At 34.8% G+C, this 24,919-nt stretch overlaps 1 protein-coding gene across 4 annotated transcripts in view; it reads right to left on the bottom strand.

Moving 5' to 3' along the window:
* LOC134540664 (UDP-glucose 6-dehydrogenase) overlaps positions 1–24,686 on the bottom strand; it is a 46,428-nt gene extending 21,742 nt beyond the window's left edge. The window contains exons 1-6 of one of the 4 annotated variants that reach the window (XM_063383539.1): positions 24,573–24,686; positions 22,885–23,086; positions 10,944–11,081; positions 9,787–9,951; positions 6,928–7,125; positions 520–667 (exon numbers count right to left, since the gene is read on the bottom strand). In XM_063383539.1, the coding sequence (XP_063239609.1) occupies positions 520–667; positions 6,928–7,125; positions 9,787–9,951; positions 10,944–11,081; positions 22,885–23,043 (808 nt within the window). In that variant the 5' untranslated portion in view covers positions 23,044–23,086; positions 24,573–24,686. Of the gene's footprint in view, positions 1–519; positions 668–6,927; positions 7,126–9,786; positions 9,952–10,943; positions 11,082–22,884; positions 23,087–24,203; positions 24,553–24,572 lie in introns of those variants that run through there. The other 3 variants (XM_063383547.1, XM_063383563.1, XM_063383554.1) reach the window with 3 other exon arrangements.
* Between the last annotated feature and the right edge of the window lie 233 nt (positions 24,687–24,919).

The raw sequence follows: 24,919 nt of genomic DNA, 5'->3' as shown, positions 1-24,919 counted from the left end.
TGTAAAAACCTAAATATTATTATGTTTTAATTGGGCATAATCTTTGATAACATATTTTTTACAGTATGAAAAAAATATTTTTTGTTTTTATATTTTTATTGCATGAATAAAGTGAGTTCCTAAAAAAAAAAAACTTAAAAGGTGACACTCAGGTCTGCTTTTATGAAAGCACAAAATTAATTTTATGCATGGTTATTTTATTTTATCATTTCAATCGAGTGGTTTTAAACACTGGGTCCAATTGGTTTTATCATCATTACAAACATTAAATTAAATATTATTTATTTCATTCCAATATTTTATAAAAAGTGAGTGTAATACAGCCTTGCCGAGAAAAATATATTCGCAAATTAGATCTCACTTTGTGTTTGATATTTGCTTTGCATAAAAATTAATGAGAGTTTTGTTTTAACAGGGTTTTCACCAAGGAGGTTTCACTGTAGAACAGTTTATTGAAACCAACACGGTGTCTTCACACGCCCCTGACTGCACAAGTGAGGCAGGACGACGGTGACGCACCCACTGAGGCCTGCAGGAACTTGGGCCCGATCCTGGAGTCCAGCCCGACCGCCCGGGCCACCTCGGAGATGTCCGCCCCAGTCGACTCGCACACCGCGGACAGCGAGTTGATGCTGGATATGCGCTGGGCCAGGAAGGCGTTCGCGGCCTGCAAGGGCCATCGTCAAGGTCTTTACTCTTTCAACCAACATGTTTGGAACCATGCCATTCCGTAAGAGCAATTCTGCAGCATTATTGAATGTTAACATAGTTTTAATGGGAATACCAAAGAAGAAGAATAATACACAGTACAATGGTACAGTGGAGTCACAATGATCCAAAATGATTGGGACCAGATGCTTTTAAGATTAATGAATTTGTCAGACAAAGCAAAATCATTCTAAAAATAAACTTAATTATATAATGCGTAGGGACATGCAAATTTCGCATTTACGATAAAACGAATTTTTACGCGAAATTTGTAAGTTTAACACGAATAACCTCACTTTTACATATTTTCTGATACCGCGAATTTTTTGTGCGAAATACGTCTGTTTACCACGAATAACCACACTTTCCCGCCGTTTGGTAACTTAAAAAAAAGTAAATAAACAGTCGTTGTCACCACTGATAACACCATCAACGTAAAGAGTACACTTGCCAATGTTTACGTTTTATTATTTATTTGATACGACGCGTTCTTGGCGAACTGCACTCCTGCACTAATACGCTCACGTTCTCTCGAAGGCACGTTTACAGAGTCAAAGAGTAATGTACGGCCATTTTGTTGGATATTTTGTGCATTACAGCGCTTGTGTCGCGAAGCAAATTATAAATTACGCTCAACTGTTCATCTTGCATCTACTATGGACTAAGCAAACTGTTTTAATTTGTTCTCACTGTAAACAGACTTAACAATTACGTTTTTTTTTAAGAATGATAATTTTCGTTTAAAAATGTTGTATACAGTGCAACTATATTATAAAAACTGTAGTTTGTGATAGAAAACGTCTTCATATTTCTCAGCAGAAGTTCGAAAGTGTAAAATATGCCGAAACCTCAAGCAATCACCAAACTTCGTGAGCACGAATTTTGTGATCGTGGGTTATATGCGAGGGTTAATAAGTAGTTGGGCGATATGTGTTAAAAAAAACTTTTTTTAAATCCGAAAATACTTTAATAACGAGGCTAGAAGGCTGGAGATACCCAAATGCTAATATTTTGCATGGCGAGTTTACCCAGATGCAATGCAACTTTGAAAACATGAAGCAGTGCATTTTTTTGACAAAACAAAACCAGTTTTGGACCACATGAACACCACGAAAGCAGCTGCTGTGAAAATAAGTGTAGTGCAAGTGTCTACAAAATCTCTGGTGAAGCTTACCAGCTTGATGGCTACAGATCCAAGCAGACTTGACTTTGAAAACCCTTAACTGCCTTTGATCCAAAAAAATATTTTGATTACAGACATGATCCCTATTTTGCTTGCTAAGTTGTGTAATGTTTCTACTCTGAAAGAAATGGACCGCCAGGAGCTGATCACCGGTTTTGGAGAGTTGAAACAGATAGTTGAGAAACAAATGAAGGAAAGTAGTGTGGATGTAGTGAAGGCACTTCAAGTTGTAAAACTTTCACAACCTGAATTTTCTGACAGGTGCCTAGAAGCAGTGTGGATGTTGTGTGCAAACGTTGATTCGGAACGCTTCTTGTTACAATACATTAATGTTCTCACTGACAAGAGAACTAATTTGAAATAAGAAAATTTAGCTACAATGGCTATTATTTCATTTGAAAGTTAAACGTTGTGTCAAAGTACTTTGCTTCTGAAATTATTGGGTTGACTTAATTTAGAATCTGAGTTCTTAAACTTGTGTCTTTTTAACCTATATTTGTGTAATTTTAATTTATAATGTTTCAACTGATGGTGCAATTATATTACAATGTTCTCTTCATATTTCTTACACTTGAAATCGCAAAAATTAAAAAAAAAATAAACCCGCTTTTAGGTAAAAATAACACCGATTTTAAGGGAAAATAACACCACTTTTCATCGCAAAATAAACACACCTTTTGCATGTCTCTAATAATGCGTGATTACGTGATTACATGAATATGTATTCTTACATGTGATCACACAGTTTATTTTATAAGGTATGTTTAAAAATAACCAAATCTCGGGATGAAATGTGCAATAACGTGATAAGAGAGCGGAACGCTGCCTAGTACAGTAAAGTTAAGTTGTTCAATACATTGAGTAACTTTGAATTTTTCTTGTAATTTTCAGAACTATACATGCTTTATATGTATTATTTAGTAACACTGTGGTTTTCTTGTAACCTTGGTTATTTTTGACTTAAAGTTTCAGATTAAGCGGACTTTTAGATTACCGAAGTTTGGATTATTCTGGACTTCACTCTATTTAAAACCAAAATGTTGAAAATATGCTGCTCTACAGAAAGGGGGAAATACAGCATTGGTATCCTTCAAAAAATATTATGGAAATAATAAAATCACTACATTGTAATTTTATATCAAACACAGGATTTAAAAATTTAGACATAAACAAGAAAAAAAACTTTTAAATAAAAAAAACTTTTCAAAAGTGTTCAAGATTTTAGATCTACATAATTTATTGTTTAATATTACTATGCAGGAAAAAATAAAGCGGACACTTCTTCAACTGTAGTATTTGGAAGTTTATTTGTGTACTTAGAATTGAAAATTCTCTTTGTTTGCCTGAAATGAAATAAAACTCTTCAAATAAAATCATTTACCCATCATTACAAGTCTGTTACATTCATTTGTTAAATACATATGACATTTTTTTAACACACAAACTGTAACCTTCTTCAATGAAAACAATACTTCATTACAGAAAAACCTCTGTTTTAATTTTGACTTCATATGGGCTGAAAAATATTTAAATGCAAAAGATGATATAGAGGTAGAGAAACAAGAAAAAAATACTACAGAACCTATTAGCAATATATAAGACCTACAGAAACACAGATCTGTGGTATAAAATAAATGCTGTAAAGTGAAACCAAATTAGGAGGCAGTTCATTCTCATAGATACTTAAGGTTTTTTTTTTCAAAAAAAAAAAAAAACTCCACAATACATACCTGTAAAAAAATCACTTCTATGGAAGAATATATATATATATATATATATATATATATATATATATATATAAAAAAGAAACATTATGTGCCTCTTCAAAGTAAAAAAAAAAAAAATACTTCAGCAAAAATACACAATAAATTCTATTCCTAATATGACCATCCAAAATTTTTTTTTCTGAATGTGATTGCAAATGGACTCAATTAAATTTTATAACTAAAAGCTTAAATTTTATCATGTCTGCCAACATATACCAGCCAATGGTTGCATAGGAAGTTAGGTTCAAAAGTTCACAATTGAGTTTTTTTGTGGAAAAAGGATGAAAAACATGGACAGCTCCTCCCTACCCCCTCAAACTTCACCAACGCCCACATATCTGGTCTCAAAGAGCTCTGGGAATGTACGTACATCAGACCAGCTCTAGCATTACAAACATATGTCGTACACCCGACAGAGTATGCAGCATTAAATCAGAACAGTTGCGCTAACTGTCGAGCTGCCAAGATAATATAATCACACATTCACCCCACCCCCATTACCTTCCCACAACACTTCCGCTTGTTAACAATGGAGCGTCGCCAGATAACAAGTCAACTGCGCCATAGCAGAAAAATACACTTGAATGTATCTTAAATGTTCCAGCCTTTCTGTGATGGCATTGAACATGCCTTAATTCTTCTGTGAAAGATTCATAACTACTTACTGCATCTGTATAAATGCACATCACTAAGGGCACTACAAATACACTGTATTCTAAGCAGGATTGTATGGAGAATTTAATTTGGGGTGGGAGGGAATAAAACCTCTTGCCTGCTGTTTGCTGGTGGGAATGATAGATTTTTAAGGATTTCAAGAGGGATATTTCCTCCCCATTACCCCCCCCCCCCCCCTTCCTTCAGCATACATCCCTGATTCCAAGTGAATGGTACAATTATTATCAATTTAAATCCTTTTGCTATTATAATTTACTAATTTTTTGCAGTAGTCATTAGCTAACTTTCTTTAAGGTTAAAACCTTGGATTAAGATTTTATAAAATATAATTTTACACAACTGAGCATGTTAGAACACATTGTTGACAGAGAATTAAAATCAGGCCAAGGGTCAACATATTGATGTGCTTGAGTTGTGTACATGAGATGGGAGGAAGAAAACAGAAAAAAAAATTATGCTTATTTGTTTTCCTGGCCAACTTTTTTTGTGTGGCAGAAAAGCAAAATATCCCAAACCAGAAAAATTACTTGTCAAGTGCATAAAATAAAAACATATTTTGGCTATTTGAGCTCAAGTGAAATGCGTTTTTTTTTCTTTAAACAAGCTTTTGATGATCAGGATGCACATCAAACAAGAGTGTGGGAGGTACTCACAAAAATACGGTACATAACATGTCATCACACGGCACAGAAACTAAGACATAAAATTTAGGGGGAGGAATAGAAACTAAGAGATACCATCCTGGAATGAACTGTTCTAAGCAGTATTAATTTTTTTATCGTTTGTTATTTAAAATTTTGTCTTGATAAGACCCAGAGCACATATCAAGGTATCATCTAAGTAAGACTTTATATACATATAGAGTATATCGAGTTATCAACAGTAAAATTACAGTTGTAGTCATTCCAAAAATGAATATAATACTCAACACCAAAGTTTCTCTGATCCAAATCTTAAATTTGAATCACAAACAGCACCCTGAATCCCTCCCCTCCCACCGCCAAACCCCCATAACAGAAATCATGTATCAAAGGTCAAAAATAAAATAATGTACATGAGATTTAAAAAAAAATGTGAGTGAATCTTTCAGTATTCACCAGTAATGTGTAAACATTTACCCTTGGTAATGAACTAATCCATGTGTTCTCATGTTGCTAATACACTTATAATACAAAACTAAGACAATAAATTTGACCAATAATTCTTTAAAATAATGCAGTCATTACCAGTCACAACGAGATCTAATCGCAACTTTTGAAATTGTGTTTTTTTTTTTTTTGTGTTTGTGTGTGTGTATGTGCGTGTGTGTAAACTTATTGAGCTGATTCAACATTTAAGACTTAACAGTAAAAATGTTTTCACAGTATTCTTTTATTCAACATGGCGTTGATTATGTGTAACCTATTTCTGGTGTTTCTACAGTATGATGAACGCTGCGCTATCTCTAAATTTCAACATTGTAATGCTAGCATTAAAATTTTTTTTAAGTTGTCATTATATCTTTTTATGACTATAAATTATAAAACAGTATTATAGGGTATTATACAATTACAGTATTTTAATTTTTAATACCAATGTACCGTGCAAATTCTACGATGTTCACGAAAGCGATATATACTGATAAATCACCCGAGACCGCCATTTTTTGAGATTTCTGTGACTTCCACTAATGGCAGCAATGTGTTTACACATTTCTGTTCCATGTGACTTACGTTCCACTCATGAAATTACTCCCACCAAATGCCGTATACTGAGAGCTAAGATGTTTACACATCTAAAATATTAACTATAGAGTTGAAACATTCAACCCTTTAAATGTTCATTTGACTAAATAAGTTTCCCAAATCAATACATTAGTAATGTTATTCAACTAATTACATACTAAATGTACAAAATACATTGGAAACATAATAAGACTTTAGAATCATCAGTGGTGATTTTTTCAATTTACTACATAGACTCCCAATATTTTTCTTCAAATAATTTTTTTCTTCTCAAATGTCAAATCTTAAGAATACTAAAGATGTGATAATATTTGAGGATTTGATTGGCCCAACCATAACTCTGAACATTCCATAAAATGTGGGCTATGCTTGAATGAGGCATGGCTGATACTTAGTTCACCTTGTACTCACAAAAACAAGGTACATAACACGTGGCATTTACCTACTCAATCAGCGCTGTCCTTGTTTCAGTGTGCTCTGTTGCTTGATATACACAAAAAGCACAAAAGTTTTATATACAACATAAGTACTTAAAAATTTTTATTTTGTAAAGAAAAAATTTGGAATGAGAATTTTGGTGTAATTCATCAAGAGCATCATGTGATAATATTCAATTCTTACTTTTAAGAAACATAACTAGACGCTATCTTGGTTTCAACTATTTTTGCCATCAAACATTTTTATATCATGTAATATTAAAATTTTTTTTTCTGTTTGACCATTGCACATAATTAATGGATGCATTGTTATTAATAATAGTGACTGACTGCTTACAATTATTGATGGTATGAAAAGCAAGCCGGGCAGCATCAATACGGCAACAGTGGGTGACATCACTCCCTGGAGCTTGCAAGGCGTGCTGTGTACTGACCAGCTTGGACAGCTCCGAGGACCAGGTGTTCATGGTGATGATGTTGCGACGGCAGATCCAGTGCTCGTACACCCAGCACAGCTCCTCGATGGCCGCCTGGCCGCCCGGCGAGTCTTCCCCGCCAATAAGCACGCGGTCCGCGTGCACCAGGTCGTTGATGGCCGTGCCCTCCGCCAGGAACTCGGGGTTCGACAGGATCTGAGCGCAGGGGACCACGTCTCTCGCAACTCCATCCATTCAACCCGCTAGCTAGCTACTGTTAGTAAACATACACTGGAAACTAATTACAGTGAAAGGGCATAAAAAAAAGTCAGGTTCACAACCACAACCACGCTGGATTATCGAACATCAATATAGTTTTAACAGTCAAATACTAAAAAAATTTTCCTAGTAATTCATACAAACTTCTTTAATATATATATCAGATAACTGTATCTGTTCTATTTTAATTTTTTTTTTTTTTAATGTCAGCATGTATTTGCAATGTTATCATTTATTTATTTTATGTATCTGTCTGTACATGTCTTAAATGTTTTTTTTTTTTTGTCATGTGGTGATAGTCCAGTCTGTTTGCAGAGTCCATCAGCAGGCGGGCCTATCTATATGTAGTGTGTGGCTGCATCGTCCGTTGTGTACTTGTAATGTCTATATGTACATGTTTTTGTTTGATTGTTATTATATTGTTCACCCCTTAAAACATTTCTCAACTGCTGGTGGGCATGGTTAAAATTAATAAAAATATAAATAAATATAATCTAAGGAAAATTACTATACAGTACAGTGGTATTAAAAATAGTTGTAATATACTGCTCTACAGAAATAAAAAAATACATACGAGTGTTACAGTTAAAAAAAAAAGTCTTTAATATTACGTTACCTCAGTGATTCAGATCTCTCCTTCCAAAAATCACTAGGAAAATGTAACCTACCAGAAAAAGGGGAGGAAAAAAAACTCTACTGAAATGAAAACTGACAGTTCGGATACACTAAAAATATAGTGCACTAAAAATATAGGAAGTGCTTTAATACAACCTGACAGCCAAGGTCAATGGCCGAAATCCACCCAAAAAAATCTGAGAGGAGTTGCTCGATCAGTGTTGGATCACAGAATGTGCTGAACCATAAAATACCGGAGACATTTTACTGTATAAAGTATCCTACTTATCTTAAAAGAATTGCTCACTTTTAAAAATATTTTTGCAGATTGCTACAAGACATGACATTCATCAACAGTTAGGTTCAAAGTCCTCTCATTATTTGTTATGGACTACATATAGCCACAGGTCATAAACCAATGTGTCTTGACAGTTCCCCTACCACCTTTCAACTAAATACTTTTCCCGTGTCTATTAGAATTATGGAACCCGAGTAATGATGAACAATTTTTTTCGAACAAGATGTTTGAAGACTCCCATAGAAAATCTGTCCTCTTTTGTGGTGCATCTTTCTTAGTCTGACAAAGCTTTATTGGGATGCTTACAGACAAAATTTTATGTTTTTATTTTTAATATAATTTCATTTTTAAAACAGAAGATTTCTGTGTTACTTTTTTAATTTTAACAAAAGATGTTTTGTAATACATACTCCATCAAAATAGTGGTAAAATTGATATGCTGCTTTTTTATGATAAAATAATTTATAATAAATTACTCTAATACAACAAACATTTAGAACAATAAATATAAATTAGCAGGCATTTGGGATTTAAAAGTGATTCAAAAAGTGATTCAGAATAAAAAAAAAAAAAAAAGAAATTCTGATTCATGCACTTTGTTAATTTGTAATCCGGAAATGACAGTCCTTGAATTTAAAACATTAAAAGATGACTTTTTTTATTTGAATTAAGTTTTGGTTAAATGCTATTTAATTCCATGATATAAGTTGCATTTCAGTGCTATATGGTGTATTAAGTTGCATCGCTGTGTTATGCTGTGTTCTGACATGCTTTTCTGTCTTATGTCATCATTTTTATCACAATTCACCATATAATCTTGTGCCTAACATATGCTGTATTGAGATTTCACTGTACAATGCATTCCAACTAGGTAATTAACACTTTTCAATGGACAGTGACAGTCCCTCCTGTCAAAAACTGCATAAAATTTAAACTTAATGCAGCATGTCTCACACTTCTTTCAACTGACAACACATGAGTTTAATTTAAAAGGACAAATTTTAAATGAAGAAAAAGGTTGAAGAAAAATTAATAAAAAAATTTAAAATGAAGCTACACATTGTTAATAAACTTTTGTTATTTTTGATAGTATCCCGTCAAATAAACTTTCTTTTACTGCCATGAACATCTGCTGTTACAGTGATATTGCACTAAGAAAAAACCTACTCGAAATAAATAAAATATACATAGAAATTTCAGACTTTTTTTGAACCTTATGACAAGATAAATTTTTCTTACATTCTTCTTTATTTAACAGGGTGATTTTTAATAAGTATAATAGGCAAAATATTAATTACAGGGAAGTACATATTTTTAAGTTAGAAAGCTTAACCTTTTCAGAGATGATTTCTACAAGATCTAAGTCAATAGTCTCAAAAAAATTATATTTTATGTGGGACTATGTATATGCTGAAGTGAAGCATCAAAATCAAAATGCCATTTAGCAAAAAGTTCTGTTACTCCCAGAACTGCTACTGTTTATTTTGGACATTTTTGGGACTTTCATGCCCAGTCCTCCAGTTTCCTTACTTTTTCGTAACTTTGTGACTTCCATGACCGGTAGACACCTGGTCTGATTAATGAAACTGATTACATCTAAAAAACCAGCACAAGTGTAATGAATGAAAGCTTGTAACTTATATGTCTCAACAGCTACAGGTCCAAGCTAGCGACGGGTCGAGTACCTGGTAGGTGACACCCGGCTTCTGGTTGGCCATCAGGATGGTGAGGATGCTCTCCGCAGCCTTGACCGGCACGGTGCTCTTCTCCACCACGATCTTGCTGGAGGTGGCGACCTCCGCGATCATGCGCGCCGCTCCCTCCACGTACTTGAGGTCCGCGGCCCGACCCTGGGAACCGCACACGCGCTCGAGTCCCGCCTCTGCCACTCGGTCGGGACGCGGCACAGCAGCGTTCCCACACTCTTACTTCCCGGAGTCTTCCCTGTCCTGTCTCAGATTGTCTCATTGACAAGATCACATGGTGGATTGCGATACAATTTGAATAACACTGGAAAGCACGTTCATACAAACATAAAACCCTGAAGCGCAAGTTCGTATACCACAAAGCAATGAAATGGGAAGGAAGGAAGGAAGGAAGTTTCATATTTGTTGAATACTAATGCGCTATTTTTACAAACAAAGAAAATGTATAAATATAAAAATAATACCACTGAAATCTACTGTTTTAAAAAATGAAATCGGTCTGAAAACAAAACTATAAAATTTTGTCCCTAACTATCATATATCAGCTTTGACACTGGAGAAATAATGTTTAGGTTACCTAATATTATTTCAAAATCATAAAATGTAATTTAAACAAGCTATTCAGCCCTCCATAGAAAGTAAACCATGATCTTATATTATAATCTTGTATAAATAAATTATTGTAAATAAACATTTTAAGCATTTTATAAAAATTAATGGGCTAAGATTTATCCCCAGAATATTACAATCATTTTCTTTTGTCTACATCAATGTGTATGAACGTGTCTAAACAAAAAATTAATGTTAATTGCCGCAACTAGGATATGAAAAAGGGATTATATAGTAAAAGTTTACATCACTAACAAACAGCTTAAGCAAGGCAATGACCATTAGACTCATTTTTTATATTTTTATGTATTTAATGTATTTAAGGAATAATCCATAAATTTATTAAAGCAAACAAAGAACGTAAATTATACTGAAAGTAACTACTAAAATAAATCTTTACTAGCCATAATCTCTGATTTCCTATGTTATCAATGCCCATGCAATATTTTGTATAACTAAACAGCTACATTTTATTTTTTACTTGTTTTCAAGGGTACTGAACTAAATGCATCGGTGAAAACTCTCACCCTCCCGTTGCCCGAGGTCTTGGTAGGAGTGTTGACCGAGATGAATATGAGGTCTGCCTCTTTGATGGCCGTGTTGACGTCCGTCGAGAAGAACAGGTTGCGCCCCCTGCACTGCTTCACGACTTCATCGAGGCCTGGCTGCCAATCACAGAGACAATGCACACGTGGTCAAAAACCCTCCTGAGGCAAGCTTCGGGGTGACCGAACAAACAAGACCTTCACCCAAGGATCGAAGATGAGCTCAAGTTCAGTGCACCAGCAGTGTCCAACTTTAAACACGTTTGAGCCATTCGCAAACTTTCTTTTAAAATTCAAAAATAAAGAAAACATACCCAATTGTTATATTGGACACTCCCCCCCCCCCCCCCCCCTTGGCTCATAAAATCCTGATTACAACCCTGTTGGCCACCATTACTGTGCCCGGCAGATAACTTGGCGTCTGAGCTCCCTAGTCCTGTCTGGGGGAAAGGGGAGGGAGAAGGGAAAGTGATACCCTATTGTCAAGGTCAGCGGCCAGGTTTCTACTAGCATAACAGAAAACATTCGGCGCGTGACTTCCTACACTACGTAAGTCTGTATCCACGCCCGTGGGGGCCCCAGGGCGGTAAGGCCTTTTGGCTAAGAGCACTGGGTTACCAAACCAAAAGTGCTGCTTTAACTTCATGTCAGTCGTTTAGGAAACACCTGACTACCAACATTAATGTCATTTAAAAAATGCTTGTGTATAAAGTATGGCTTTATATTTTATTGCACCTTTAATCGATTATTTATTATAAATGTAAAGACAATTGGCATTGTACTTCCACTTTAGAATGCATATTATAACCTTCAAACCTCATATATATTATATATTTGTTTAATGTAAGTGTGAAGTTCTCTTTTCATGATAATTGATTGAGCAGACATTTATTTTTTGCTTCTTCATCACAACACTGCATCGCGGTTTTTATTATTTCCCGCTCTCCGCTATGTATCACTTTACCGCGCCTCTGCGAGCTGCCAACTTCGCCTTCCACTTTCGGGTATACACTGAAGGGCGATATTTTCCTAACAGCCACTACGGCTCTCGGCTACGTGTCGCCTGCTTACCCCCTCTTTTTTCTCCCGTCCCGCTGTCCCCGCACCCCCGCGCCATTGAATATATATAATGTATAGAAGTCGCGAGCCCAGGTTAAATTTTCTGTCCGGTTTCTTAGAAGAATTGTTGTAGTTCCAAGCTCCGCCGCTGCGATCGCTTTCATCGCTGGGTATCGGCCGTATACGCCTCTGGCGGTATTCGGCAGAACTAGGTTAACCAGCCCAGTCGTGACATCATCCTTCAACACCCCCCCCCCCCCCCAACCCCCCGAAAATCCCAGACCAACGATTCAAATTACCCGGCAGGTCTTATCAGCATCGTTAGGCGACCTTGAAGAGGAGCTTCCCTTACCGTCGCTTTGAGAATGATGAAATCCCAAAAGAAGCTAGCCACGGAAATCACTGAATGATGGGATTCTGTACTCGAGTGAAGTGAAAATTAGCTATTAAAACTTTGTATTGAGCCAATAGTTAGTGTTCCGTTCAAAATATGGTTTTATTTTAAAAGTAAAATACTTATTTAAACTATATTTCGCGTTTGTACAAATTTACTTTTAGATATTGGCAAGGAAAATCAACATACCTTAAACAACCTTCTCTTATTCAACGTTATCTATTAAGTAGTAAAAGGGGTAGATATTATTTTTAAAAATAAAAAAAAATGGAACCCACTAAATCAGTATTGGCAAGATATATATAAATTCAATATTAAAATACGCATATTAAAATTTTTTGTATTTAACTTTTTTCGGTAATAAAAATTCAGTATGATTTTGGTTTAATTGGTTTACGTATATTGCTATATTTTCTAAATCACATAGAAAAGGGAAAAGATTACATCAGTGAAAATTCAAAAATTTTGTTTAAGTAATACTAGCCATACCAAAAAATCAATATGCGAGATAAGAAATTTGTTAACTGCTCTACATTTCAAATAAAAATGCATTGGTTTCATGAATACTGAAATGTATGCGTAATAAGGCATATTATGTTATTATCCTAAGCATGACTATAACTAAAAAAATTACAGTGATTTAAAACGATGGCAGTCTTAACATACAATAAGTGCGCGAGTCTTAGTTTATTTTATAATTGGCTTCTTCGTCAGATGGAAAAGAGTTAAGATTTCATCAAGGAAAAATATATTCTCAAAGTCACTAAACCGGGAGATAGAAAATAAGGTAGGTACTTAATTTTAAATAAAAGTTAAAATAGACTTACGCTAAACCAATTAAAAATAAGTCGTAAAAATATTTTTATTTATTAAATATGTTCTATACTTGACAGTTCTTTGTGTATAATTCTTCAAAAATCTTTGAAATTTAATACATACTTTTCTTAAAATGGTAGAATATCAGCAATACCCGGAAATTACGTGAGAAAAGCCACGGGTTATTAGATACACTTTTATTATAAAATAAAAACAATTATACATTTGTAGTTCACGAATGTGATATTTTGTTTATTGCTTCACAACATTCATTTGCCAGTCTCAAATTTCATCGTACCACTTGTCAGAAATGTCACCAAAAATGATAGATAGATTTTTTTTGACGAATTTCAATTACGAGGAAACCTTTCGCAAGACTTTTTTCTTCGCAGTAGTCACTGGGACACCATTAATTTAAATCCACTAAGATAATAAAATTGTATGTATAATGATTTGTTTTTGTATATTTATATAACTTCCCAACCAATTTTTAATGATTTTCATGTGAATAAAAACTTGTAAAGCAATTTAATTAACTGTGTCATAATACTTCTGATTAGATGGAAATACAAACTTTTCATCCGTAATATACGATGATAAAAAATATTTATTATTGCCAAATAATATTCACTGTTCAAATGCAAATTTAAATAGATTATTCATACATGTTTCTTGCTAATTAATGGTTTAAAATAATAATTTTTAGTATAAAATAATTTTTCTTGTGTTAAAATGGGTTGCTAAAATGAGGAATTAGATTTACACAAAACAGCAATGTAAATAATCTTTTTTGGTAGTTTCTAATTTTGTGCCCTGAATAACATGAATTTGGTTGAATTCATACCAAAGTGAATTTTTTGAACAACTTAAATTGATGTCTTATATAAATATTTATTTTAAATTAAAAATCCACACACTGTTTTTAAAATATAATATTTATCACGCCAGATGAAATAATAAACAAAAAAATAGCTGTTATATGTTGTCTGTGTTTAAAGAATTGTATTATATTTCATGGAAATAATATTTACCTTTCGGTTATTAAAAGAAAATATATTTGTATTCAAAATACTTGCGCAAACAGCATACGGATAGCACACACGCACAGAGATAGCACAGAGCTTGATGCTACATTCACGCACAACACAACACAATATAATACCGGAAGCATTCAAAAAAGTTTTTTAAATGTAAAACATCCGTTCACAATTTTGGTCACTGAAGTTGGCATACGTGACGTTTGTTTAGATTCGTATGTTGTTATTGTGGTACGGTTTTCGTTAAACCCAGAAATATTTTATATACTTCAAAGTTTACGTACAAAACACAACGAGCATTCAAAAATATATATCACTGTTTATTTCAAATCCGGCTTCTTTAACACATTCAGACACAGACTTCCAAGCATTTAATTTAGCTTCTTCATTTTTGTATCCTGCGGATCCCCTGTCATACAAAATATTTTTACTTTCTATTACAGCTATCAAAAAGCTATCAAATGTGCCTTCCATTTTTATGTTATCGCGTGTTTGAAAACAATAACAAACTACTCAAGTCAAGAGCACCAATATCTTCGTGACAATTGTTCTTTTATAAGCCCACTAGAGTAGTACTTAAACTGTTTGTTGATTGGCTACCACCATGGTCGCGCACAGAAAATAACCTAAAAGTTAAAAGCTAATCGTCGGTCTAATTAGCAAACCTCGTAACTCCACTTTTTGTCAAAAATTGGTTTTTGGTACTACTATATACTCAGTTATGTGTTGTATGACCATTCCAAAGATCATAACAATAAACAATCCCTATGGGCTACAATTCTATTTTCAGAAAACCTCTTATCTCCAGCTGTCGTATTTCCTGCATATTAGCATACCTCGTAACTCCATTTTGTTAGTAAACAAACACAGTGTTATTGTTGGACTGTCTATTAATTGTTTTAAAAATATTATTCTGGTTGTTTCGAAATTGTTTGTACGTATGGAACAGGTAAATTTTATTATTATCTCACACTTTAAGTATTGTCCATTGGTTATTTATGCATACAAAACACTTATTGCAATAAATAATACTTTTCAAACTTTTGTAATACAGGCCATAATATCAAATGTTTTTGGAGGTAATGTCTAAACTTTAGCTATCCATTCTTTATTTCAGAATGTCAAGAGTTAAGAATGATTTCGGCATGGATCTCATGAGTACCCCTTGTAGAACATCATACATTCTTTACGATATTGGCACTTTCATTGTCAATACAGATAGAAGTTTATCAAATATTTGCAACCCATGTTCATCAACTGACGAAACAATGCAGGTATGAAATTAACATGATGAAATGGAAACTAATGAATGTGAGGACTTGGTGACTCATAATGCAATGGACTTTGAACTACCATCGGGGTTTGGCAACATTCAGGATGTAGGAATGTTTATAGAAGTTGGACCAGAGGCCACAAACGATCCAAATAATTCCCCAATCTTAACAACAAATGAAAATGAGGACATGCTACCGAATGAAGTAATACCAGTGTTTCCAGGTGATGAATCTAATGACAGTACTGCAAATGTAGTGAAAGAAAACCCACAAAACTTGTACAATGATCATAGCTATTGCCTGGCTTCAGCTATGATCTCTCAAGTCCCACAAGACAATCTGAACAATATTTCGCCAACAACATCTCGAGCAGAAAATAATGAATCTCTGTCTTCAAAGAGTAAAAGAAGGAAGCGGCATCAAGTTGATGGAAGTTTATGGAATGTCAACAAATGGAAAAATGCACGCAAGTTGGGGAAAGAATACAAAGGAAAGAAATTGACAGAAGGTGGAAAATGGAAGTATGATGTACAGAAGAAAGACCGTAAAATGAAACCCCGTTGCAAGTGTGTAAGAAAAGAAAACAATGCTCTGAAGTGCTGTTCTATTACAGATGCAGTGAGAGAACAAATTTTTAAAGAATTCTGGTCATTGGAATGGGGAGAGAAGAAACTCTTCGTGAACTTTTTTACTGAGAATAGTTCAGTTCAGAGAGCTAGAGATAGAAAGGACGAAAATAAATCCAGGAGGAAATTCTCCTGTAAGTATTACTTGAAGACGTTGGATGGCAAACAACGAGTTTGCAAAACCATGTTTTTAAATACTTTGTGCATTGGGGAATGGACTGCACTGAACTGGCAGAATGAAGGAACAAATAATGATGATGAAGATAACCCTAATGAAGAGATAACACAAACTGTTGGAGAAGCTGCAAATAGAACAGATTGTAAAGTGATTCCGAGTGAAAATATGGGCAACAATGCTGAACCAAAACTTAGGAAAGCTCAAGAAAGAAAATCTTTGGAAGAATTTCTATCAAGTCTTGCAAAAGTCGAGTCACATTATTGCAGAGCTTCGTCAAAAAAATTATATTTAGAGCCAAAGTGGACATCCAAAATGCAGTTGTACAGAACATACAAAGATGAGTGGTGCACAAGTAAAGGAGTTCAACCTCTCTCTTCTTGCATATTCACGCAAGTTTTTGAGGACAACAATTTAAGTCTATTTAAGCCCAAGAAAGATCAGTGCAGCATATGTGCAGCCTTTAATACAGGCAATCTTAATGAAAAAATCCACAAACACCATCTACAAAAGAAGATGGAAGCAAGACTGGAGAAAGAATCTGATAAAGCCAAGGAAGAGCATGTGTATACAATGGACTTGCAATCAGTACTTTTGTGCCCAAAATCAAATGTGTCTAGTTTGTACTATAAAACCAAGTTAGCAGTACACAATTTTACTGTTTTCGATTTGAAAACCAAAGATGGCTTCTGTTATCTGTGGAACGAGACTGAGGGGGGCCTTGGTTCAAATGAGTTTGCTACAATAATTTGCAACTTCATCTTGTCGCAACTACCTTTGAGGAACGATGCCGACAAATTGATTCTGTATAGTGATGGTTGCTGCTATCAGAACAGAAATGTGACTCTCGCCAATGCACTCTTACAGATATCGGTGACAAAGTGTGTAACGATAGAGCAAAAGTTTCTGGAGGTCGGACACACACAAATGGAGGCAGACTCCATGCACTCGAAGATAGAAAATAAGCTGAAAAACAAGAAGATTAATGTTCCAGCTGACTACATTGCAACTTGCAGGGAAGCACGCAGAAATCCACGTCCATATGAAGTTCATTATTTGACTCACAGTTTTTTTAAAAAATTTGATCATGTTCAAGTATATAGCTCTATCAGACCAGGCAGAATAATTGGGGATCCATGTGTTACCGACATCAGAGCCTTGAAGTACACTTCAGATGGGATTATTTCCTACAAGTTGGGTTTCACAGAAGAGTGGAAGAACTTGCCTATTCGCAAAAAGAACATTACTGCTAAGCCATATGATAGTTTGCCAGCACTGTACACTGAGAGGCTGAAGATAAAGAAAACTAAATACGAGCATTTGCAGTCCCTGAAAACAACAATGGAGTCAGACTATCACTTATTTTATGATAGCCTTCCTTTTCAAAACTGAAGTGTAGATTTTGTGAGGGGTAAAAATTTTTTTTTTTCGAATCTGTTGGAGTAATTTTGCCTGATTTATCAGTATTAAAGGCTAGTTTTTTCTTGATGTTATTTCAAACGAATTCATAGTCAATGTTGATTTTATGTACTATACAATATTGCTGTTGTGTATTGTATACTGTCCTTACTGTTCAATATCGGAAATAACCCTTGTATTGTTAGATATACTTTTTATAATACACTAATAAATTTAATGCTATAACTATTCATCTCAAAATTGTTCTAATATTCATATTAAGTTTACGGCAATAAGAAGATTTATTTCTTATCAAACCTCGTAACTCCATATCTAGTTTGAATTTATGATTGTAAAACCTTGTAACTCCATTAAAAAAAGTATTAATAATTAAAAACCGACACAAAGTTTATTGACACACGTCAGGGGGTGTTTTAACTTTTATGTGATGATTTAAACACATATTAAGTACAAACAAAAAAGTTATTCAGTTTTTTGCTTCTCTTGTAAAATTTGTCTTCAGGGAGTTACGAGGTTTGCTAATTAGACCGACGTAATGAACTTTCTGTGCGCCGATCCTGTGCTATTTTTCTGTGCGCATGCTATTTGCCAATGTGGCAGCTCATATCTAATAGTGTATGTTGAACTTTTGTGCGTCTGTGCTGTTTGCGTGCTATTGCGAATGTAGCCCGGGCTTAACTTGTGTATCTAACCTCAAAGCAAGGAATATAAAGAGTGGGAACTCAATGCTATAACAAACACTCTTATTTTCTTTGGAGATCCGGGAAATGTGCGTTATTTATAAGCAACTTAACATAGTAAATCGTTAACTTTTCAGATCTATGTTGGCAAAATTGATTTTTTTTTGTGGTCATTCGTTACTGGGAATATTCACCATATAACGTTTAAGATTATTTATTTTGAATTACGAAACAACCAAAACATTATGTAAAAATGCTTCATCTTATGTTAAAAAAATTATAAACTGCATAGCCACAAAGTATGACATCATACCATTAGTTTCAGTTACTAATAACAACACGTGCACGCGTTTGAACAGTCATCGCAGCCATAGTTGTTTCATAGCTACCAAAATCATTCAACGTTGTCAAGAATTATTCCAAATTATGTTTTGCCATTTTACTCAATGCGCCACTCCGTTAACACAACATTTTATAAATTCTGAACTACGAATGTCAGTATTTTTTTTACGTTACTTTTTTTACGTTTATCCTCCTCAGTGGGAATGTACACTATACTGTACATTCCAATCTGGTACGCTTTAAGAAATTTCTGTAGTTTTATTATTATTAAAACTTAATTTTTGATGTTGGCATCTTTTAACCACTCTTTTTTTTTTCGGTGGCCGTACTCCTCCAATTCAGTTGCGCCCGCCCGTATCTAAGCGCTCGGATTTCAATAAAAGGCACCGCCTCTCGATAGAGTGAGACAGAGAATTACGCGCACGACCTTGAAAAAAGCGACGCTACAGCGCTCTGGCGTGGAAGCTGGTAACTACGAGTACCCTCTTGTGGAAAGAAGAGCTGTCTAGCGGCGGAGCTAACAACTACCACAGTTTTGGATCCGAAAATTGGAATAATAAATCCTATCCCCTCGCGACTTCTATAAGTTATATATATTCAATGCCCGCGCTGAGAGACGTCAAGATAACTGCCGGGCACAGTACAGTGCATATTGGATTACTACACGAGTAACAGGTGTCACTACAGTAGCGACTACTACATTAGAGCACAACCACATAATATAAACTGTCCATCCTCAATTATATTCAATACATATTGTTACGATCGCGCTTGGCTGCAGTGCTTGGCGTCGCCGCGCTTGTTCGGCCTGTCTGCGCCTTCTTCCACCCGCATCCTCTCCCTGGTATCTCGTGTCATACTATCACGCGACATCCTGACCGTCACAGCGCGCACCTGCCTCAGATCGAGTTACTTAAAAGAGGCCGCACTGCGGAATAAAAGGACTCAGACATGTTTATCGGCGCGTTTTGTGGGAACCCGATGCTTGTTGCGTTTATCGGCGTTCTTTGAGCAGCCGCCGCGTCCTTCGAGGACTCACGACGTCTTTCTGGGCATTTCGATGGCGAAGGTCGCGCGATATCTCGGAGACATGCCCGATTGTTCTGGACGGGAACCCAAGGGCTATATAAGGAGGTTGGGCCGACCTTCGAGTTGATTTCAGTGGGGAGTTCTCCCGCGGCTGAGTTTCCGGGCGATAGTGCCGCGGGTGCGGCAGAGTGGCGAAGTCCTTGGACGAAGGTTCCAGGGCAGGGAGTGAGTGAGTTCAGTGGAGTCGGAAGTTTCCGGGCGATAGAGTCGCGGGCGCGGCGGAGTCCCCAGTGAAGTTGCGAGCGAGTCGTCGTGTGGGATCTCGGCGAAGGGTGTGACGGCGGCGGCGGAGTGCGGCGACGGAGTCCCGCGGCGGAGACCCACGAGGGGTGCTGCAGCGAGAGTTGCGCCGGAAGTGCGGCCCAGCGAGGTGTGTGAAACGAGTGACTGGGGAATTGACATTTCTTTACGTGTAATTAATTATCTGCCAATTTAGAAGATTATTTGTAAGTGACAAGTAGTGGTAATAAATAAAACTGTGTGTGATAAAAATCTTTAATTGGGCTATCCTTTACGAACCCCCGCGGAAAATCGTAACAACATATTACTACACATGCATACATCCATACATATAAAAAATAAATAAAATCAAAAGATATCCGCCTGTGATTTTCGAATTATTACATATTTTACATTCTCCTTTTAGTAAAACTATTCCAACTCTAGCATTAAAAATTATTTTATCTGTTAGCCTGTAAAAAATTATTTAACTTAAAATCATTTTATATTGTTGGCATGATTTTCAAACCACTTGCAATATTTCAAATAGTTCTGATGATATAATGGTAATTATACAACAAAATCCAATAGCAAGTATCATTACTTCTATTTTAATTGTAAAATAAAATACAAATTTCCCAAGCAATAACCTAAGTTATTACGGATTTATAAGTTGTTTTGAAAATTTGTTCAGTTTTTTCATCAACTTGGGAGTAAGTACGTGAATGATAAAATAGGTTATAAAAAGCATTATTATTTTGCGTTAGTAATTCTTCTTAGTTGTAAATAAAACCAAAAAGTGTAATTTACTGGGAAGTAGGAATCTAAGAGTACTCGAAAAATATTTCATATATTTATGTGAGTACTATCAATTTTAAATATTAAATGTAATATTTCTAACAATCACATAATTTTTTTGATTAATTCATTACCAATAGATATACCAAGTGGTACATATTCACAAAAAATTACAATTAAATAAGGTAACTTACACAGAGTAAAGAAGATTTAGTGCAAAATTAAGCATTGCCATGTTTTTAAATTGTCTTACATTTTACACCACTCTATTATGGCTTCATTTTACTGTTATTTTGCATTAAATTTTCACGGACTTCTGTGAAAAGTGAAAAAATTAAGTTTCACTATTTCTTTAGATTTGATTAGAAAAATATTTGATATTTGTAAATAATATAATATTTCATTTGAAATTAAATTATAATAAAAAAATGGGTGCAAGTTCTTATGTACAAGATTAATTCTACTACAGGTTGGGAAGATCATGTAAGTTTGGCACACTACATGGTTTTGCCACTAGAAAGCAGTGTGGTTCAACCAGACATATAGGTATTCATTTGTTTTGATTCCGTCAAGGCAGATGTTTGCAAACTTTAAATTCAAATATTTAATGTGTTTTAAACCTTCCAATACTTTTGGTTTTTGAATTACAAAGTATTAATCTTTCTCTCCTAGTGGTTTTAAATTATTATTTTTTAAGTATGCCTAGTGTTGTTTTACATCCATGTTCTAAAATCAGTATAGGACTGCAGTACTAACATTTCAATATTAATAGCTCCCTTATAGAAAAAAAAAATAGGAGAATTTTGCACCAGAAAGATCTCAAATGTAAACAAGGATAAAAAAAATTATTTCTGTGAAATTAACTTTGATATTCATGATTGTAATAAATTGTTCACACTAATCTTAAATACCATCCCCACTTCCTGGTTATAGGGACGTTAAGCATTGAGCACTCTGCATTAAGGGTAGGTTTACAATTTACTTTATAAAATAAATATCGTAATACCTTCCTCAATTCTTCCGTGCTTTGTGCTCAGTTGCTGCGCAAGCGCACTTAGCGGCAGAATTTCTTCCTGTGCTAAACTTGCCCATAAGAAAACCCTTTTCTTCCTAACCTGTAGTAGAACTAACCTTAATATGGACTTTAGAAGTTATACTTACTTGGGGCAGTAAAAACTAACTTTAATTTTGCAATTCAATAATAACAGGACTGGAGTGATATAAATACGGTTGGTAGAGTACAAATTCAAACTATTAAAAATTTTAAATAAATATTCAGTATTCAATACTAATACGAACACATGTATAAAATTAATATTTTTATTTAGTAAATTAACACAGATAAATTCTAATTAATAATGAAAATATATAAATATGCTGAATGTTTATTCTAATTTATTAACTTTAATTATTTATTAAAATATAATTTATAATGCAAATAAATTATACATTTGGGAACATAACCTCGCTTATATAAATTCATTTGAAAAAATTTATGTACACAATTTATATCACTAATAATCAAAATTAATAAATGTTTTTAATTGTAGGGGCCAGTATTTGATATCAGTCACTGAAGAATAAAATTTAAAAGCATATATATAAGTTTTATTTAATATAATTATTTTATTTGTATGTAGTCTCTTTTTTTTTGTATGCAGCCTTTTTTCCATCCTGTGAAAATTTTGTTGCATGGTGCACGAGCATCGTAATAATCACTCTTATTTTTTATAACATAGGTACCTAAAGAAGCATAACTTCAAAAAGAATTTTTGGAAGCTTACCAGGAAGTTGTAATATAACTTTCACTTAAGTGCATTCATTAATAAACAATAATATCTCATTATTGATCTAAATAATTTATGAGAATTATTTCATTCAGGTAAATAAAAAGTTGCGGGCTCAGCCAGTAATTCATGTCTTCTTCCTGAGCAACGAGGGCCCTAGGAACCTAGTGCCTGCAGTGCAGCGAGGTGAACCGAAGCAACAACTAACCTCGTAGATGGGCAGCTTGTCCGAGTTCCACTGGGCTATCCTGTCCCGGCTCTTGTCGACCACGGTGACCACGATGTTGGGGCACTTGAGAGCCATCACGCTGCAGGTCGGGCCGCCCACGTACCCCGCGCCGATGCAGCACACCTTCTTGATCACCATCGCGCCAGGCTCTGCGACAAGTGCCACAGCACTCGTTACGCTTCTGTGCCGAATGAGAGCTTAGCTTTAGCTTTCAACCATCAAGCCATACAAAAAAAGATATCCTATTAACCATTAGTATTACTGTGAGAAAGGTAACACATAATAATAAATAGGTCTGCTGATATAAGTCAGAGGAAGACCCAATTTTGAATTTTAAGGGGGGGAGGAGGGATGACCAGAGGGTTAATGAGCAGGGGTCTACGAAGAAGGGGGGTATCTCCCCCAACCAAAACAAAATCCTAATAAACCCATCATTCCCACTAGCTGAAGGAGAGAATTTTAAAGCAAACAAAATGAAATTCTGCATATGCTCAGCTGGTTTTGAGTGGTAAATGGGGGTCACACTATGAAAATAATAGCCCCTTACAATACTATTTAAAAGTACAGTATCCATTTCAATTTCCTTTGCCTATTAATCATTTATTCCTTTTAATGATATTACTTGATATTCTTGATCGTAAATTGTGTAAACATATTTTATGTTCTGTCAAAATTAAAACCAGACCTGTATTAATATTGCATATTTTAAAGTATTATAAAATCAGAACATCTTAGCTCCTACAAAAATTTAACCACCCTTATTCACAGTACTGGTATTAACTTAATATTTATAGTGAATTAATTTTCATAGAATTTAGGTACATTAAATCTTTTCTCAAAACAGTCACAACTTTTGCATGGTTACAATAAGGCAAACATAGTATTAACAGAAAAAAAATATACTCATAGTTAAAAGACATAGCCTATGAATAAAATTCACAAAATTGTAGGCCTGCTTTTGACATAATGTGCTAATCTAGGATAAAAAGTTTGTAACAGTGGAGTAAAAGTATGTAAGGTGGCATACAAGAAAGTGGTAGCATGCCTATTTTAATAAGTGCAAGTATATATTGCCTATGGTATATTTAATTTTTAATTAAGTATTTGCAGGATATGATTTTATAATTTAATGTAAGTAGAAATACCGGTCATGAATTATTTTTAAACATATACTAAAATGCACGGCTTCTTTTAAAACTTCACAAGCATAAAGACCAAAAGAGTTGACGCAGTTGAGCTGAATTAGTTACTGGCATTAACTTAATAACAAAAAAACACATAAGAAAGGTTGGACTCACAATTTATTTCGTTAAGCGAAAGAGATAGTGTTGGTATTCAAAAAGAAGTAAGTTGTTATTGCCGTGTTCAGCAAGCGGTACGAAACTGGCTTCCAGCATTCGACGTGGCACAGGTCACACAAACTGTTTTATTTATTTTATATAAAAAAAAAGCTCCAGTGCTTCCAGAGGAAGCATGGGAGAAGCTTCGGCTAACAGCCAGTCCACGTGAATGACCTCGTACCTGACCTGCTCACTATTCTCAGTCGGGAACGATCACTTTATTATCTCGTCGCACAGTGAAAAACAAGTTCAGTTATTACTAAAACTTTTCACTCTTCGCACGAATGTCAAAGATCTTGCCCCACCCAGACATTAAAAAATATTTACCTTCCGTTGTTGATGGGAACTGTCAAAAAAGTCTCCTGCGTTCGGGTTGCGGTACCCGACGACTCTCCTCGAAGCGACAAATGGCAACTGAAGGCGCGGGGCGAGCAAGAGCGTCTAGAAAAAACATGAAGCGGAAATTTAGTTTATCGATTGCCCGGTAGAGACCGCTAGTGCCAATGCTGGCGAATAGAAATGCGCATGCGTGAGTTTTTCAGCGCGTAAGATAACGATACGAAATCGCAGTAAAATACAATTATATTTTCTTTTCGTTTGAAACTAATGTATCTTAAAAGTGTTTATGAATGTTTTAAGTAAAACTTAATTTTCGAAAGACTTTTAGTAAAAGT

Source organism: Bacillus rossius, chromosome 1, assembly GCF_032445375.1.
Source record: "Bacillus rossius redtenbacheri isolate Brsri chromosome 1, Brsri_v3, whole genome shotgun sequence".
Taxonomy (NCBI): domain Eukaryota; kingdom Metazoa; phylum Arthropoda; class Insecta; order Phasmatodea; family Bacillidae; genus Bacillus; species Bacillus rossius.
This window is presented reverse-complemented; position numbering and strand designations above follow the sequence as displayed.